The 18,080-nt window shown below is 40.2% G+C and overlaps 1 protein-coding gene across 1 annotated transcript in view; it reads right to left on the bottom strand.

The window, feature by feature from the left end:
- SNCAIP (synuclein alpha interacting protein) overlaps nucleotides 1-18,080 on the bottom strand; it is a 63,905-nt gene that overhangs the window by 22,837 nt on the left and 22,988 nt on the right. Inside the window, exons 3-6 of the mRNA XM_086629322.1 lie at nucleotides 13,670-14,532; nucleotides 11,935-12,114; nucleotides 4,719-4,832; nucleotides 15-140 (exon numbers count right to left, since the gene is read on the bottom strand). Coding sequence (XP_086485448.1) covers nucleotides 15-140; nucleotides 4,719-4,832; nucleotides 11,935-12,114; nucleotides 13,670-14,532 — 1,283 coding nt within the window. The remainder of the gene's footprint in view (nucleotides 1-14; nucleotides 141-4,718; nucleotides 4,833-11,934; nucleotides 12,115-13,669; nucleotides 14,533-18,080) is intronic.

Below are 18,080 nucleotides of genomic sequence, written 5' to 3'. Positions count from 1 at the left end.
AGCTGTCACACTACCTGTATGCATCCTAGGTAGCCATGTTGAGCAGCTATGTGGACAGCAGTATTTCCATCCTGGTCAACTTCATCCAGTGAAATCCCTTGTTCTTGCATAAACTGAAGAAGCCACAGAAGGATTTTCTCCTATGGGGAGGGGGAAAGAGATGTTACAAAAGATAAGAAATAATGAAAAGCTCTATCTACTAGAGGAATACAGGTACCAGCCTCTGTAACTAATGCTGTCCAATAATTCCTTGTTTTCAGTATATCTTAACTTTGTCGGACTTGGCGTATCATGGGTCTGTCTCTGTTGTTTGGTGCTTTTTTTTTTCAAAGAAATAGGCTAAAATATTTTATTTGTTTTATAAAAAGACATAAGAGGAAACATATGAATACTGTAACACATTCGGAGGAATTGTACATTAAAAAGCACACGTCTGTATGTTGTTTTTATTATCTTCCATTGATATCTATCATGTGTTAAACTGGCTAGGAGCTGTAGTTCAAAAGAGCTTTGTACATTCTGGTGTCGGTGCAGCAAACACCAATGCATAGACTTAACCTGCAGCACTTCAGTAGCTTCAGTGATACGCAAGTACATAATTGCCCACAGTTAGGTATGCGGGTCTGTAAGAGCGACGTGTACCCAATTAAAAAAGTACTGAAAGCATGTCTGGAACTCTGAGCAGTAATCAGGTAGGAAAGAGAAAGATTAAAAATGCGGAAAGGAAGTTCTAGCTAGGAACCTTGGCGATAAATTTCTTTTTTTTGGTATAAAAACACTACAGAAATTGAAATGGAAATGGATCCTCAGACTCTTTTAGGTCTTCTCCAAACGATTTTCGGTCATTCAGGCACCTGGATCTTTGCTTACTACTTCAGAGGGCTAGTCTACTGGAACTTATCTTCTTCATATTTCCACTTTAACAGCAGTTTTGTTTTTATTACAGAGTGAAAGGATAGGTATTTTCACTTCTCCTTGGCTGAATGCCCAATACAGCTGACAGCCAGCATGGAGAGATGACTTCAGATCACATATCCCTTTCAAAATACTTTCGAGAAATTTCTTGAGATGCCTGTGGTGTTGGCCAGCAGTGAAGAAGCATTACAGTACTCCTATGAATTGCCCTTACGTTATAATAATTAAAAGAAAAATATTTTAGCAAAGGTCCTCTACAGCACTGGAAGACAACTACAGCTTTGAAATTATGTATTTCTTTGGAACATAATAGGGACCAGAATGTTAAGCATGTTCTATAATTTTATGATCGCAATCAGTATGGAGCAAATGATGCTTTCTAGTCATTTATCTTATCAACAGAGAAATCAAGTGCCTGGACAGCTAAATGTAATCATCTGTATTTAGGAATGTCTGTGTATCAAGTGATCACAGTCACAAAGTCAGAGGCTTGCTCAAACAGTTTGTGTTTCTCTCAAATGACTATGTTTTTTAACAAATGTATCTTTCACAAAAAAAAAAAAAAAGAAAACAAGTATTTTCTTCACTTACACCTAAGAAAAAATAAAACATCATATATCAAAATATATCACTTGAGTAACACCTTATGTATTTGGAAGAAAAGTGTTCTTAGGTTTATAATCATCAACACATTTTTTTTCAGACAAAATGAAGGATAATAAGAAAATTCATGAGATTAAGATAACAAAAAATCATCACATATTTGTTATGTAAGAGGAACTGATAAATACTGATGAATTATTCAGTATATCTGATTATTTTAAGACCTACGATGGTCTTATGTTGTAGCAGTGGGGTTAACATCCTTCTGGTATATTCTAGATCTACAATAATTCAAACCTCCCTAAAACAAGATTCTGTGAAAATCTCACAATACGCAATTTCTGTTTTGGGACAGGTGGCAGACTTTGGCTCCATCAGCCGACTTTTGGAGCAGAAAGAACAACTAACAAAGACCATTTAAACCATTAAACGGACTACAAAAGGAAGGATTAGCATGACAAAGAGTACTGATTCTACAGCTAATCCTAACCCCATCACTTGATATTAATTAAATAATCTGCCCTTCCCAGTATCCCTTCACATTAGAGGAGTAGGAATGAGTGAAAACAACACATTATGCTTGGAAAAATGACATTAGACAAGAAGGCAAACATCCTGAGGTGCAAAAAGGTGTTTCATTAGGCATTTGGGTATCTCAATGTCACACACTCTTCCCCACTGTGCTCTCCAGCCCTACACAACTACCAAGCGGTGCACAGAACCCCTCCTAAATCCTGAGTCATGCTACAGCTCTGGTTCCACGAAGCCTCCCTAGACTCTCTGGAGCTCAGAAGCAACAAACCCTCAGCATTCCCCACCCTCTGCTTCTTACCTGTGCGGTCCATGCTATCACAGCATTGTGTTGAAAAGAAATTACAGCCCTGTGAAGCTCTTAATCAGGACCTACTATGTGCACCTAGGACTGCACTACCATCTCTTTCCTGTCATGTGGTGACTGTGCCAGACACAGTTGGCACACAATCTGCCATGTACCCATCACTCATGCCTGACATAGAGAGGCAGGCCTGACAACAATCATGGTTGCTTCTTGCATAATCCCATGCTTAAAGAAGCCCTTGCTAGTAGATATGTTGACCAGACTACAGGTTGACCTTAAGGTCTTCTCTTCCATCAGTTGAACTGATGTTGTCCCTCTGTCATCAGACAAATACAATATTGTTGAGATGTCTTTGGAGTCAGGCTATGACTGTGGTTTGATGATCTTTAACATAGGAGCTTTGCTACAAATTCCTTTTGGTGCCCATTCTAAATGACATTTATTGAAGAAAATTATGGTGTGCATGCCTAATGCCTGGGGAAACAATGGAAGGACTGACTCTTTTAGAAAGTGATTCAGTAACAGGTCTTTCTTGTAAAAATATTACTCTTGTAATTCTGCCAAGACCAGTGTTTACATGGATTATCTCTCTTGTAAGTAATGGTAAAATAAATTAAAGCTCCGAGGATAGCGCCAACTACGCATCTGAATTTCTCAAAGTTTCTTTCTTCTTAACAGAGTCGGGTAAGAGAGTCTGGCATCCCTTCAGCCTCAACATTCCCTCATGTTTGCAAGATGTTTGAATTATGAAATGGATTATGAAAAAAAAGATAACTGACATTACATTTGAACTTTCTTTGGCACTCAGCTAGCTAAGAAAATTTGGCAGCAATTTATATATCACCTTTTTAAATTTCATGGGTGGCTGATTGTAGCTGGTGTTTCTTAACTGGTGGAGCTTCCGTCTCACTCTGAAAAGAATCTAGATAAAGGGTGCCAGATCTGTTCCTGGCCAGTAGACAGCATAGCTCACTGAAGAAACCCAGAGCTTCACTGGATATAGTTTTATAAATATCTTTACAGATGAGGGCAAAATTACGCTAATCAATTGAAGATACGAATGTAAGTTCACATGAAACTTCCTCTTCCAAAATTTTTCTTCCCAGTAGCAAACATGCCTTTCTCAAATCCAGTTCTGATCTGGCTCCCAGCCTCCCTGTATTCAGTGCTAGGTTTACAGGCCAAACTTGCTACGGAAAGCAGGATACAATCAATGAGTACATCCAGAATGGTCCTAACTTGCACCAGTAACATCTGCATAGTAGGTGAGTGGAGAAAAGGCGATGAAGGTCTTTGCACAGCACAAAACCAAGGATGTCTGTGTGCCTATGGAAACAGCAAGAAAAGGGTAGCCTTCTAGCTCCATAGCCTTCCAAACCTGCCCTCTCTCTTTCCTTCCCCCTCCAGTAAATTCATACTTGGACAGAATCAGTTAACAGCAGAAACATGCCACAATAATCGCACGGCATTGAATGAGACAACCACACTCATACAGGAAAAAAAAAAGATAAATTTTCTTAGTGGTTATGTTTTGCTTATTCTCTCTTAACAAGTAAGAGGAAAAAAGCATTAGCAAAACACCAGTGGGTTTTCTGCATTTAGCCTTAATGTCTGTTGAAGAAACTGGGTGATAAAGTGGCCCATCTGCCAAAGAGGTTAGAGAAGAATAACAGATCTCTATTCCTTGTGTAATAGATCCTAGAGAAGGTCCTTTGAAGAGAGGTTATTGCAAGGTCTACTCAGGAAAAAAGAATTTGTGGGAAGAGAATGTGGTGTAATTAAGTGATACATGTTTCCCCAGACATTAGCAAAGCACTGAAATGCTGTACTTCTGTGGTTTCTCATCATTAGATTTATAGATAAGTTAGGTGTGGAACAGGATTGGTTTACAACATATTTTTATATGTAATTCTCAATAAACTGGCTAGCGCTAGACAGATTATGTTCAAGTTTCACCATACTTCACTGCCAATATACTAAATTTCTAAATTGTCACAATTTGCCAAAATTTTTTGAGATTAGTCTCTCCTGGAAAGAGAATGTGAACTATTCCAAAATGTTTGACAATTTTCTGATGTGTCCTAGGGATCATGACAGCTAAGCTCCCTAGATGTTCTTAGGATTGATAGGTTGGCCTAATATGCCAGCTAATCTTCTAGAAACTACTTAAAGCTTAAAAGAAAGACTTAAAGGGGAAAATACTGAAAAAAATACACAGATTTAGTGGGAAAATATTTTGGTATATTTGAACTAATTAAGGACATCTGTTATTAAAAGCCACACAATGATAGGGATGATTTAAATTTAAATTCTTGTATGAGCATCTAAATAATCTATTTGAAAAAGTAAATGAAAGTCATACCTGGCCATAGCAACCTGCATAATGAATAAGGCTTGGGTGGTCTTTTGAGCAACTTAATTCTGCAATAGCTTCTGTTTCACTCACCATCCACCGAACGCACTCCAGCTGACCATTCTAAAGAAATAACAGAAAATAATGAAATTCCAGCTGTTTCAGTTCTAAACACATCTACAAAAAGGGAAAAGCTTATGAGAATTATTAAAATGTTGTTAAATTCCAGTTTGTTTGAAAATATGTTCTTTTATCTGCTCTCACGTAATTCACTTGTTTATCTTGCTGTCCTGGATCAATAAGAGTTTGCCTATTGATTATAGTGAAGTGGCAATGCGAAAATGTGCCGTGGTTCAGCCCAGCTGGCTCAGCCACCACTCAGCTGCTCGTTCACTCCTCCCCTCAGTGCAGTGGAGAGGAGAAAAATGTAAGAAAAAGGCTGAGGGTCGGTATGAAAACGGAGAGGGATCACCCATTGACCATGGCCCCGGGCAAAACAGACTCCGCGTGGGGACAGATCAATTCAATTTATTAAGAGTTACTTGAGAGGATAAAGAGAAACAAAGCCAGATCTTAAAAACAACACCTCCCACCTCCCCTCCCTTCCCTTCTTCCCAGCTCTACCTCCTCTCCCAGCGGCGCAGGGGACTGGGAATGGAGGGTACAGGTCAGTTTGTTACACATTATTTCTGCCGCTCCTTTCTTAACGGAGGAGGACTCCTTATGCTCTTTTCCCCTGCTCCAATGGATCCCCTACTCACGAGGCAGTCCACAGAATTCTCCAGAGTGAGTTTTTCCTGCAGGATGCAATCCTGACCCATCAGATTGCTCCAGTGTGGGCTTTTACCACAGTCACGGATTCTTAGGGAGCTGTCACCCGCTCCGGCGTGGATCGTCCCACGGACTTTAGATGCATCTCTACTTTGTCGTGCGTCTCATTCTCCATAACCTTCCTCATGCTCAGGCATCTTTGCTCCAGTGCGGGCTTCTCCACGGGCTGCAAGTGGGTCTCTGCTCCATCGTGTCTGTCCTGGCTGCAGGGGGGCTGCCTGCAGTCTCACCACTGGTTGCAGGGGAAACTCATCTCCGGCACACCTCATCCCATTCCATCTTCACTGACCTGGTGTCGGTGTGGCCGTTTCAGATCTTAGTCCTCTCTGTATGAACTCAGCCTAGAGGCACGCTGGCAGTGGGGCACTTCCGAGCTCTCCGAGCTGCACCGCCATGGACATCTTCAGCTGCAGGTCCAAACCAACGTTTCGGACTCCTTTGTCCCTGTCTTAAATGGGGAATTTGCAAAGGTGCTGATTGGCTCGACCCTGGCCTGAGAGGGGTGGGGGCCCAACTTGACCAGAGATCTGTCCGACTGGCTTTGGAGCCTGGTAAGTTACAGGGGGTGAATCCCCTCTCCTGCTACCAAAACCGTTTCACATAAACCCACCACAAAATGACAGTCAAGTAGTATTACATACATAATCTGGCCCCTACCCTCAGATTGTTCAGAGCAAACCCGTTGTTCTATTTCCATCAATTGTACAGCAAGGCTCAATATTAAATGAGATCATTTGCTGGAACAGAGTGAACAGTCTCCCTACAAACTCAAGTCTTCATTGATTACTAATTAAATGAATGCTTCCTAAGTTATGTATATAATATCTGAACACCTAATCCTCATTGATTAGGACCTATCTGTAATCATAGAATCATAGATTGGTTTGGGTTGGAAAGGACTTTAAAGATCATCTAGTTCCAACCCCCCTGCCATGGGGATGAATACCTTCCACTAGATGAGGTTGCTCACAGCCCCATCCAACCTGGCCTTGAACACTTCCAGGGATGGGGCAGCCATAACTTCTCTGGGAAATCTGGTCCAGTGCCTCACCATCCTCATAGTGAAGGATTTCTTCCTTATATCTAATAAAAACCTACCCTCCTTCAGTTTAAATCCATTACCCCTTGTCTTATTACTACAGGTCCTTGTGAAAAGTTCTTCTCCAGCTTTCTTATGGGCTGTGTTTAGGCACTGGAAGGCTGATAGAAGGTATTCCTGGAGCGTTCTTTTCTCCAGACTGAACAATCCCAACTTGCTCAGCCTGTTTTCATAGGAGAGGTGCTCCAGGTCTCTCATCTTTGTGGCCCTCCTCTGTACCTTCTCCAACAGTTCTATGTCCTTCTTGTGTTGGGGGCCCCAGAGCCGAATGCAGTGCTCCTAGTGGGGTCTCACAAGAGCGGAGATTAGGGGCAGAATCACCTCCCTCAACCCCTGAAGAATGTCACTCATCACTGGTCTCCACTCAACATCAAGCCATTGACCACAACTCTTTGAGTGTGACCATCCAGCCAATTTCTTTTCCACCAAGTGGTCCATCAGTCAAATCCATGCCTCTCCAATTAAGAGACAAGGATGTCGTGTGGGACAGTGTCAAATGCTTTGCACAAGTCCAGGTAGATGATGTGAGTTGCTTTTCTCTTACCCACCAAAATTGTAATCCCGTCATTAGAAGGCGATCAAATTTGTCAGGCACAATTTGACCTTAGTGAAACCATGTTGACTGTCACCAATCACCTCTTCATTTTCCATGTGCCTTAGCATAGTTGCCAGGAGGATCTGATCCATGATCTTGCCAGGCATAGAGGTGAGACTGACTGGCCTACAGTTTCGTGGGTCTTCCCTTTTTCCCTTTTGGGAAATGTGGGCTATATTGCCCCTTTTCCAGTCGGTGGGAACTTCACCGGACTACCACGACTTCTCAAATATGATGGATAGTGGCTTAGCAACTTCATCCACCAGTTCCCTCAGGACCCACAGACGCACCTCATCTGGTCCCATAAACTTGTGCACCTTCAGGTTCTTTAGATGGTCTCGAACCTAATCTTCTTGTACAGTGGGCAGTTCTTCATTTTCCCAGTTCCTGCCTTTGCCTTCTGTGTCTTGGGCGGTGCTGCTAGAGCACTTGCCAGTGAAGACCGTGGCAAAGAAGTCATTGAGTACCTCAGCCTTCTCCATATCCTGCATAAACAGATCTCCTCTTTCTTTCCAGAGAGGACCCACATTTTGCCCAGTCCTCCTTTTATTACTGATGTACCTATAAGAGCTTTTCTTGTTGCCTTTGATGTCCCTGACCATATTGAATTCTATCAGACCTTTGGCCTTCCTAACCTGATCCCTGGCTGCTCGGACAATTTCTCTGTATTCCTCCCAGGCTACCTGCCCTTGCTTCCAACCTTTGCAGGATTCCCTTTTGTGCTTGAGTTTGTCCAGGAGCTCTTTGCCTCCTGGCATTTCTGCCTGCCTTCCTCCTTGTTGAGATGCATCACTCTTCAGCTTGGAGGAGGTGATCCTTGAATATTGACCAGCTCTCTTGGGCCCCTCTTCCCTACAGGGCTTTATCTCGTGGTGGTACTCTACCAAGAAGATCTGTGAAGAGGCCAGAGTCTGGTCTCCTAAAGTCTAGGGTGGTGAGCTTGCTGTGCACCCTCCTCACAACCCTAAGGGTCTTGAACTCCACCAGTGCATGGTCACTATAGCCAATTGAGCTTGGGTTCAACTCCCCTTGAGCTTCACATTCCCCACCAGCAGTTTCTTGTCGGTAAGAACAAAGTCCAGCATAGCATCTGACCTCATTGTTAGTTTCTTTATGACTTGGAGTAGGAAGTTATCATCAATGCATTCCAGGAACGTCCTGGATTGCTTATGCCCCTCCAACAGATATCGGGGTGGTTGAAGTCCTCCATGAGGGCCAGGGCTCATGAACATGAAACTGCTCTTATCTCTCTATAGAGGGCCTCATCTGCTTCGTCTTCCTGGTCAGGTGGCCTGTAGCAGACCTCCACTACAATGTCACCTGTCCCTGCCCTCCCTTTAATCCTGACCCATAAGGTCTCAGTCAGCTTTTTGTCCATCTCCAGGCACTGCTCCATGCAATCCAGCTTGTCACTGACATAGAGGGTGACACCTCCTCCTTGTCTCCCCTGACTGTCCTTCCTAAAGAGTCTGTATCCTTCTATTCAAACATTCCAGTCATAGGATTCATCCCTCCACGTCTCTGTAATGCCAATAAGATCATAGCCCTACAGGTGTGCACACACCTGTAAGTCCTTTTGTTTATTCCCCATGCTACGTGTGTTTGCATAGAGGCATTTAGGTTGGGCCCTGATGAAGCTGACTTACTGGCTGGAGGGGCTGGAATTCCTTTCTGCTGCTCTTCAGGTGCTCGCAGCTTGTCTTGATCAAGCTTGATATTATCCCCCTCCCACTTCAAATCTAGCTTAAAGCCCTGTCAATGAGCCCTGCTAGTTCATAAGCAAAGACCATCTTCACTGTTGGAGAAAGGTGAATCCTATCTGGCATCAGCAAGCCTGGTGCCATGTAGGCCATCCCATTATTAAAAAACCCAAAACTGTGGCAGTGACACCAGCCACAGAGTCATGCATTAATAGACTGAGTGGATCTGTTTCTTCCAATGCTGCTGCCGGCAACTGGAAGGAGAGAGGAAAAGATACTTGTGCTCCAGATTCCCTTACCAACTGTCCCAGGGCCCTGAAGTTTCTTGATCGCCCTTGGACTATGCCTTGTGGCTTCATCGGCACCCACATGGAGGAGCAGTAATGGCTAACAATCCAATAGTAACAGATACTGTACATAGACAACCAAGACAGTTCTTGCCCTGAACACCTTTTACAGTCCATTCTCAAGATTCACGCTGCTATGCATGCTCCTAGTATTTGGCAAGTTACTATGAAGTGGGCTGAAGATGCTGTGAAAGCAGATGAACGCTTTCTTCAGAGTATGCTTGTAGCCCAGTGTAAAGGCAAGAGTTTTTAGCAGCTTCTCTTGCTGCAGCCCCTTTTCAGTGAAGGTAACTTGGTAAATGCAGTTTGGCATGACCTATGCTCCAGCCCACTCTTACTTCATTTTTCAACTCTCATGTTCATAAAGGCCATTATATTCTTTGTATCTGAAACAAGTATTTCAATTGCTCAGTCAAAACCTCACACAGGTCAACATAATAACAGAAAAAGCTGTTTGTGTGCGTAAAATGGAAAAAGTTACCATGAGAAAGAAAAAAATATCAATTTCAAGCTTCAGTTTTACTTTTATAAAACAAGAAGAATGTTATAAATATTAACCCATTTAAAATCATATGGGAGAAAGAAAAATTGGAATAAAATTACTTTGATATTTGTCTTATTCCTTCCATACATAATGTATGTATAAAAACAGAAAAATGCACACCATCTTACTTTACTTGTTTTCCTCTATTTCTTTCAATTTCAGTAATGAAGTAAAACAATGAAACTACTTGTATTCTTTTTATTACACTAGAAAAAGCCTCCTCACCATATTAGGGTTCAAATATTAGTATGCTTGACTAACTAAAAATTTTTTATTTTGTTTTCCTTTGTATCACGACTGAGTAAAATATTTTTGTGCTTTTAAAATTAAGGTGAAGAATTAGTAAAATAAAGTACTGCTAAATAAGATAATTCTGCTAATGAGAAAATGATTTCTCCATAGTTAGTTAAAATTAACTATCAATATGACAGTGCAAGTTGCCATAACATACTGTCCCATTTTTGTTCTCTAGCTCATAACTCAAGGTCAGAAAGAGGTCTTGAATCGAAAGAATTAGTTTTAATTAATTCATTCCTTACTGGGAAATGTTACGCATCATCTCTAAATTGTTGAAACTCTTTATCACGGAAATTTCCATTCCTGCATACAAGTTTTGTTCCATTCTGCTAGTTATCTTTCTTGTGGAACATAGGTGCACGTCCCACAAGATGTAACATTATGGAAGTTACAACGGCATAAAGTAAGAGCAGTAAGTACAAAGTCCATGCTATTAGTGTGCAAAAACACTGGGAGTAAGGATCAAGAGCTACAAAGTTTAGTCATGCCAAAGTACTTTAAGACTCTTAGAAAATTTTGCAATGATCCAGGACAAGTTTAGCCACACAGGTCATCATTAGAAACACTTGGGCCTGAGGACCCTCACTTGCACGCAGAATTCCATTACATTTACACACTTTTCTGTGAATGTCAAAGCATGCTCAAGTATTACGGAAACTGAAGGAATCAATTATTTAAAAAGTCAACCTTTCTGGAGAAAAAGACAAAAGTTTTATTGGCTTATAAACACATTATCTACCTAGGTTGAACAAAATAAGAAAGAAAATTATTTCCAACTAAACTTGTAGGACTTTAAATTGTCAGACTGTAACTATTCAATTTGAACATGCGTCAAGGTATTGAAGCTAAATACCTCACTTTTATAACAGCATTTCATCAGTACAACTAGACATCAGTTTAATTTTGTATTCATATGGCTTGTCACAGAAAAATAATAAAAAAAAACAAACCCTGAAACCTGCACCAGTGCCTTAGGTCATAGAAATGATGTCTCAAAGATGCAAACCTGCAGGCTGGAATCTACCAGTCCTCTATCAGTTTCTAAAGTTTTCCCAAGAAGCAAATAACAATAAAATCCTGGAAGAAACAGAAACTCTTGTCTTATACTTCACCCTTTCCTTTTTTATTCTTAAGGTACTTAGTGGCTAAAATGAATGGCATTCAACCATTCGATCCCACTTTCTAAAGAAACAGAATCAGTGCGACTAAATTATCAGTCTTCTGGTACACTGCTATGTTTTATTTTACTGCAGCAACACCAATAATTTTAACATTTTCTGACATAATAGGTTTTCCTGTAAGCTTTCACATGAATTTTTGCAGTTTCTCACAGGTTGTTCCGTAACATGTACATTTTAACTTGGATGCGGCTGTTCTAGATAATCAAGAAGTTTCACCTCCAGATGGAGATCGGAGTTTTTTTATGCTTTGTAAATGTGTTCTCACACTTGCCTTATACCTGTATTTGTAAAAAACCAAGAAACTGTTATGCTCTCTAGAAAGAAACAACTGAGTCTGAGTTAAATGAAAGTTCCTTAAAATATAAAATTTTTTTTAGAGTCAGTTAACTGATTTAAAAATGAATGTATATGCATTGACAACAGTGTATAAAACGTCAGTGCTATACAGCCAATATTGTACTCTGCATAGCAATCCGTTTTTATTTGCTTATGTGGTAGCAGACAAGAGTTCTTTTCACTCTCACTTAACAAAATGCTTGAAAGATAGCATCTTACTGGATGTATTACTGCCATCACAGGAAGAAACTTAATGACCTTTATATCCCATTGGAGTAGAGATAGAGACTGTTACCTTTATTGCTAATCCAGCTGGAGTTAGCTGCTCAATGTTTCGTTCATTCAAACAGTCTTCACCCATCAAAGAAGTGAGATGCTGCAGACATTCTGCATGTCCCTTTGATGCTGCTACATGCAACAGATTGTTGTCACATTCATCATGGATCTTATCCAGATTATCTGCTGCTAAATGTGGCTGTCAAAAAAGGCATTATGTTATAACTAAGGATAAAAAGATACACAGAACATTAAGCCTCATAGCCCAAGACAGAAGTCAAATATAAAGATGTTTCCCCATGGGCATATTATTTTATAACTCAAACTCGGGAGCTTTTCACTTCACTATGTAGAGCCTGGCTACTATTAGCAGAAGGATGCTCGCTGGCTTGATTCACTGCGTAGTTTCTCTCCTTCTCATGCAACTGTCATACAACAGCACAAAATCTTGGGTAGATTTAAGTCTTTGTAGCAGTTTGATCAATGAACTAGCTGCCAAAATATCCATATTTTCATAATTTCTGTCTATTTTGTGTTTGGTTTCTCTCTTTTTTCTTTCTTTTTTTTTTTTTTTTATTGTATTGATGAGTAATTGAATAGAAAACATCCACGACTCCTAAAAAAGTTCCTGATCAGTTTTGCTTGTCACAAAAGTGGCAGCCTGTGTTAAGCACAATCTAAAATGTAGTTAAAACACATGACAGAAGATTTTCATTTCATAGCTTGTTTCCATGAAAAAAACTTGGAATTTTACCTGAAGTACTACACAAGCATGACCTAATACATTATTTCTGCCCAAGTCTAATTTTGAGACAAAACAATTGGATTGAGAAACTCCAGAAGGAAAATGGAAGAAGGAAGACAGAATTAACATATAGATTTTCTTTCCACCTACCTACCTATGATGACCTCTTTTTTTCCCCCAATTCCTATTTTAGGGTGAATTTAATTTGCTTTCATTTCTTATTGAGCAATCTAATATTCTTTTCTGCCTCTGTCTAGTCATTGAATATCTGCCTTTGTTCTTGCTGCTACTTTAATAGCGTGTCTTTGTGCTTGAGCTAGACTAGTAAATAGAGAAGCTAAACAAAAATCTAACAAAAACAGTTCTTAGATATACACTGTGCCTCCACCAGCCACTCTGAGTGGAGATCACATGCTCTGCATCATTGTGTTAACTTGCATCTAGTTACTTTGGAAACCGTCATTGCTAGTGCCTGATGACAGTATTAGAATTTACTGAAAAACTTCATATGGGTCAGAGGCCAATGAGGCTTTAGAGAAAGCTCCTGCCTGAGAATGCTGCTGCAACAAGGCAGCGTAAACACTCCTGAATAATAATCAGAATACAACAGAAGCCCCTCTGTTCCCATCATCAGCCTCTAAATAACAACTGAGGTAAACCAGCAATAATTGAACAAAGTGACCCACAAATGTTGTGAAAGGCAAAACTCAATTAAGATTTAAATTCACTATTTAAGTGTTCTCAACATACCTTCTATATGATTGCAGTGTACTGCACAAACTAGCAATCTTGGCCACATTTACATAAACCCAGTATCTTGGTTTTGCTACATTCTTGATTTAAAGATTAAGACTTTCCGTTTGGAAGCCCTTACGCTCAGTTTTTAAGGAGCAAATGAGATAAAAAGGGTAGCGGTTCAAAACACGCACTTCATCACCTTTGCTGGTTTAACAAACCACATCACAGATTGCCCTTATTCTATATGTTTTATGAAAAAGTTGATACTTACCAGTAAAGATATTTGGCCTTCCTTTACAATGTTTAAGATGCTCTTAATTTTTTTCACCTCTTCGCTCCTCTCTTCGGGGCCCTCTGCACTGCTCCAGTTCATACTCAATTCCTCTAGCTGCTTGCTTTCTGCCACCGCTGTCTGCAGGTGGAAAGTCCTCAGGTGGCAGTTTGGCATAGTCTTCTCAGTTTTGTGAGCGTGAGGATCAACAAATGTCCTGCTGAGGAAGCCCTTGCCCTGGGCTTCAGATTCATGGACTGAGCTACACTTAACTAAAGGCTGGGAAAGCTCTAATTCTTCTGTTAAATGCTTGTGCTGATCAAAGACAATGGGCTGTGTTTTTCTCAGCTGAGAGCCTTTCACAGGAGACAGCACACAGAACTGCGTCCCGCCAGCAGGCGAGCTCTCTGCATTCCCTGCAGAGCAGGTCTTGCCACTAAGACCATTCACTGTTGAACATACACCCAAAAGTTTTTTCTCAGGAGCTACCTTTGTAAAAGGAACAAGCTGCTGGCTTGATTTGATGTAAGGCACATCCAAAATTTCATCCATATCCAGGTCATAGTGCTCCAGCTCCCCAAGCAGAACAGTGGGTTCGATGTTTTTACTTTTAAGGCTCTCTTCTTCTCCTGGGCTCTGGTCATCATTTGGAGGTGCAGATTGAGAATCACTGCCTTTCTGGTATTCTCCCTTCTGGTTCTTCTGGTCATCACTTTCATTGTTCTCAGAGCTTTCTGGCTGGTGCTTTAATGGGGAAACCCTCTTCACTGGTCTGAATTTATTGCACGCATCTGCAATTCCTGTTGGTTTTTGTGCATTTCCGATAAGACTTGAGACTCCACAGTTCCAGCTGCTGCTGGAAACTAGAGAAATAGAGGAATGTGATTTAGAAGTGATTACTACCAGACATGGGATGTGATATAGCATGCTTTAAAGATTTACCTGGCCAAACACCAGAAACAAGAGTTACATGATAACATGGTACATGCATATCTAAGAAGATTTGATGGCATTTCCATCAAAACAGTTGAAGAATTTGACATTCCAGAAAAGAAACTTTCTTCAAACAAGACATACATTGCAATGACTTACAAATAAAGTAGTTTTAACCAAGTAATGGACATCAATAAGAGTCTAGCAGCGTTTATCGTGGTCCTGCCTAACTACGCTGGTTTGCACTCTGCTTTTTTTTTATTGCATGGAGATGCATCACAGGAGCAGGATGATTTTCTGGGTGGTCAACAAAAGGGTTAGTCAACACTTTTTTAGTAGATTTGTTTTAACAACAGTAACAATTTTTAATGCCTGTTATCTCTGGGACATGTACTTTTCAATGCCTGTTATCTCTGGGACATGTACTTTTCATACAAGAATTGGAAATTCATATGAACAGAAACTGTTCAGCCTGGAGAAGAGAAAGGTCAGGAGGAATCCTATCCTTGTGTACAATTACGTGATGGAAGCAACAAAGAATGGGGAGAGAGGCTCTTCTCCATGATGCCCACTGACAGGACAAGGGGCTATGAGCGTGAAGTGATACACATGAAATTCAAACTGAACACAAGAAAATGCTTTTTACTGTGACGCTGGTCAAACACCGGCACAAGTTTCCCAGAGACATTGTGCAGTCTCCATCTGTGGAGATACTCAAAATCCAACTGGACACAGTCCTCGGGCCATTGGACTAGATGATCTCAAGTGGTCCCTGCAACCTGAACAATTTTGTGATTCTCTGATCTCAAGATTAAACCTTTTCCACTTTCCTTCTGTACGTTGGGCTTCTCTGTCAAACTTTCCATGTCTTTTATACGCGTATCCTTTATACAAATATATGCAAACATACACATACATATATAGAACTCTGGACCTTCCAGACCATTATTTAGGTGCACTGCAGGATATGGAGTTTGACCAGTAAATCTGTCTTGGAGAGAAGAAAGTGAGCTCAAGGCACCTGAACTCTTAATCCTACTGACCTTGAACTCAATCCTGCTGAACCTGCATTCTTTCACAGTCACAGTTGGTGATATTTATGATCTCCATAATCAGTGGAACTCTGGCAGAGTTTTCCTTATTTTTTTATTCAGCTGAAGGACAACACTAAAACCACTAAAGCCTTTAGGCAGTTTCTATGCCCCTCTCAATGTACACGAAGAGTTAATGCATTCTGAAAGCCAAGAATATTGTTTAAACAAAGCAGATTTATTACACATGCTAACTGCATATCAATGGGATCTAATTTGTGGTCAAAACACACAATTTGCCATGAACACCTTCCTAAGGAAATGGATATATACACTTTCAGTGCAACATTAATGCCTGAAAGATTAGTATAGTTAGTAGTTACGGATGTCTGAAAATTACCTTAATACTTTTGGAAGCGCTTAAGAACACATTTCCGAAGAAGAAATAAAAACAATAACAATCAAAAGGCATGTAACTTAGTGGGCCAATACAAAGAACGCACTGTACTGACTTATTTATGTATTGTATAAGATTCTAGGTTCAAAGGCCTACACTTTTATGTTGGTTTTATTTACATGTGACATTTTTTCCAAGTGATACAGGGAAATGGATACCATATGTTTCCCAGCTGTTTTGTTCTGACAGGAACTATTAAGCACTCAGTATGGAAATGAATTCTGTCTGATTTTTATGAAAACACTGCTTTCAACACAGGGGTCTAGACAGAGGAAAAGGTTTTGTTTGTCGTCACTTTACTTAAGCTTACATTTATTTTGTTGCTTGGCTTTCTCCATTTTCTAGCCTTAATAACACACATTTACATAAACCACTGATAATAAAATTGTAAAATCGGACACTCTGAAGAAGCAACAACCTTTGTTACAAATCTGGCTTGGATCATTGTATTCCTCTTTGCTTTCATTATAGTTAGAGCGGAGCAAGGTACTTGCATGTTTTCACTGTTTTAATTTCCAACATCTCTTTACAAACACTGTTTATCCAGAAAACAAACCAAGAACATTTAGCAATGTATTTTACTGGCTTAAGAACTTCTTCACTTAACTGGGATGATGAATTTACATTGCATTTAATAAAGGATTAGAATATAGCATTTAACCATGCAGCAGCACGGAAGTAAGTCAGTCAAACTGGTAGACACAATCCTTTGTGCTATTTTCTACTCGGGTGTTGTACAGGCTGCATCAGTGCTTAGGCAATTACGGCATGGTTTCCCCGTACACAACACTGAAACCACAGGCCAGAGTGGACCAAGGCATGGCTTGAATCTCTTCTGTTCTGTTTTCAAATGCTTGTTCCCTGAAGAAGCAAAAGCAAGCACTCCTATGTCCTCCAACAGCACAGCAGAGCTATCTGAGTAGTCGTCAACAGCTGCTTCACAGGAAAAGCCTCTTGCTTATCTCTACATACTTATGAAATCAGGCAGGGGCCATCAAAAGTCTGGGTCAAATAAATACTGTTTGATTCTTTTATAAACAATAGTAAAGGATGGTCTGAGCTTAAGGCAGCGGACTAGAATGCGGAGCAGCTAACTTGATTCCAGAATCAAACAAATAACTCTGGTATAATCTTGGATAAGCCATATCTCTTCTGTGCACCAGCATCTTGAATGTAAAAAGGAGACCACAAATTTTTTTTCAACTAGGCTGTCAAAATGATTTCTTTAACTTTTTCACTAATATGAGAGATTTGGACAATCCCATCGTTGTATTGCTGAAGTAAAAATAGAGAGGAACACAAAAATGGGGAGACTTCATTCGCATCAGTAAAGAAGCGCCATGCTGTCTGAGAGACCTGAGATGCCAAAGCATTTCCTTGGCACTAAAGAAAACACTATCTGATGAAAATCTGCATGGGTCAAATTTGCAAAAGTATTTCTTCATCATATATTGTGCTCTGTGCTCTTCTTGAGGAAGAGAAGATGCAAAATGTGAATAAAGAGGTCTGTAGGCTTGTTTATAGTTTCACTTCTTTGTTAATTTATAGATTTCCTAGAACAACTAAGGGCCAATTATCAGAAAAGGAGACAATAAGGAAGCAACTTCTCTTGTAATTTAATCACTTCTTCAGATTTTATTTTAAGAATCAAAATTTACCTTGAACTTTCTAAAAAAGATCCTTATAACATGTTTCCAATTGGAAGCATGTGTACACTTCAGAGTATTTTTCAACATCCTCTGTATCTAGGGCATGGGGAGGTGGGAAGGGGGACTTTTATCCAGTATATGAGCATCTGTAGAATTATAGGGTAACGACATGAGTTTTGTCCAACCATCAAGACTACCTCATGCATGGATGAAACTGCATCAGAATGCCTTTAAATTGACCTGAGTATAATGAAAATAACAAAGAACTCAGCTTTTACTTCAGTTCTATAAGGAAACTACTACTGAAATTCATTGTTGGTATGCATGCAAGAGCCTGTCTT

This window comes from Tauraco erythrolophus, chromosome Z (genome assembly GCF_009769465.1).
Source record: "Tauraco erythrolophus isolate bTauEry1 chromosome Z, bTauEry1.pri, whole genome shotgun sequence".
Lineage (NCBI taxonomy): Eukaryota > Metazoa > Chordata > Aves > Musophagiformes > Musophagidae > Tauraco > Tauraco erythrolophus.
Note: the sequence above shows the minus strand (reverse complement) of the source record. Positions and strands in the feature narration are given on the sequence as shown.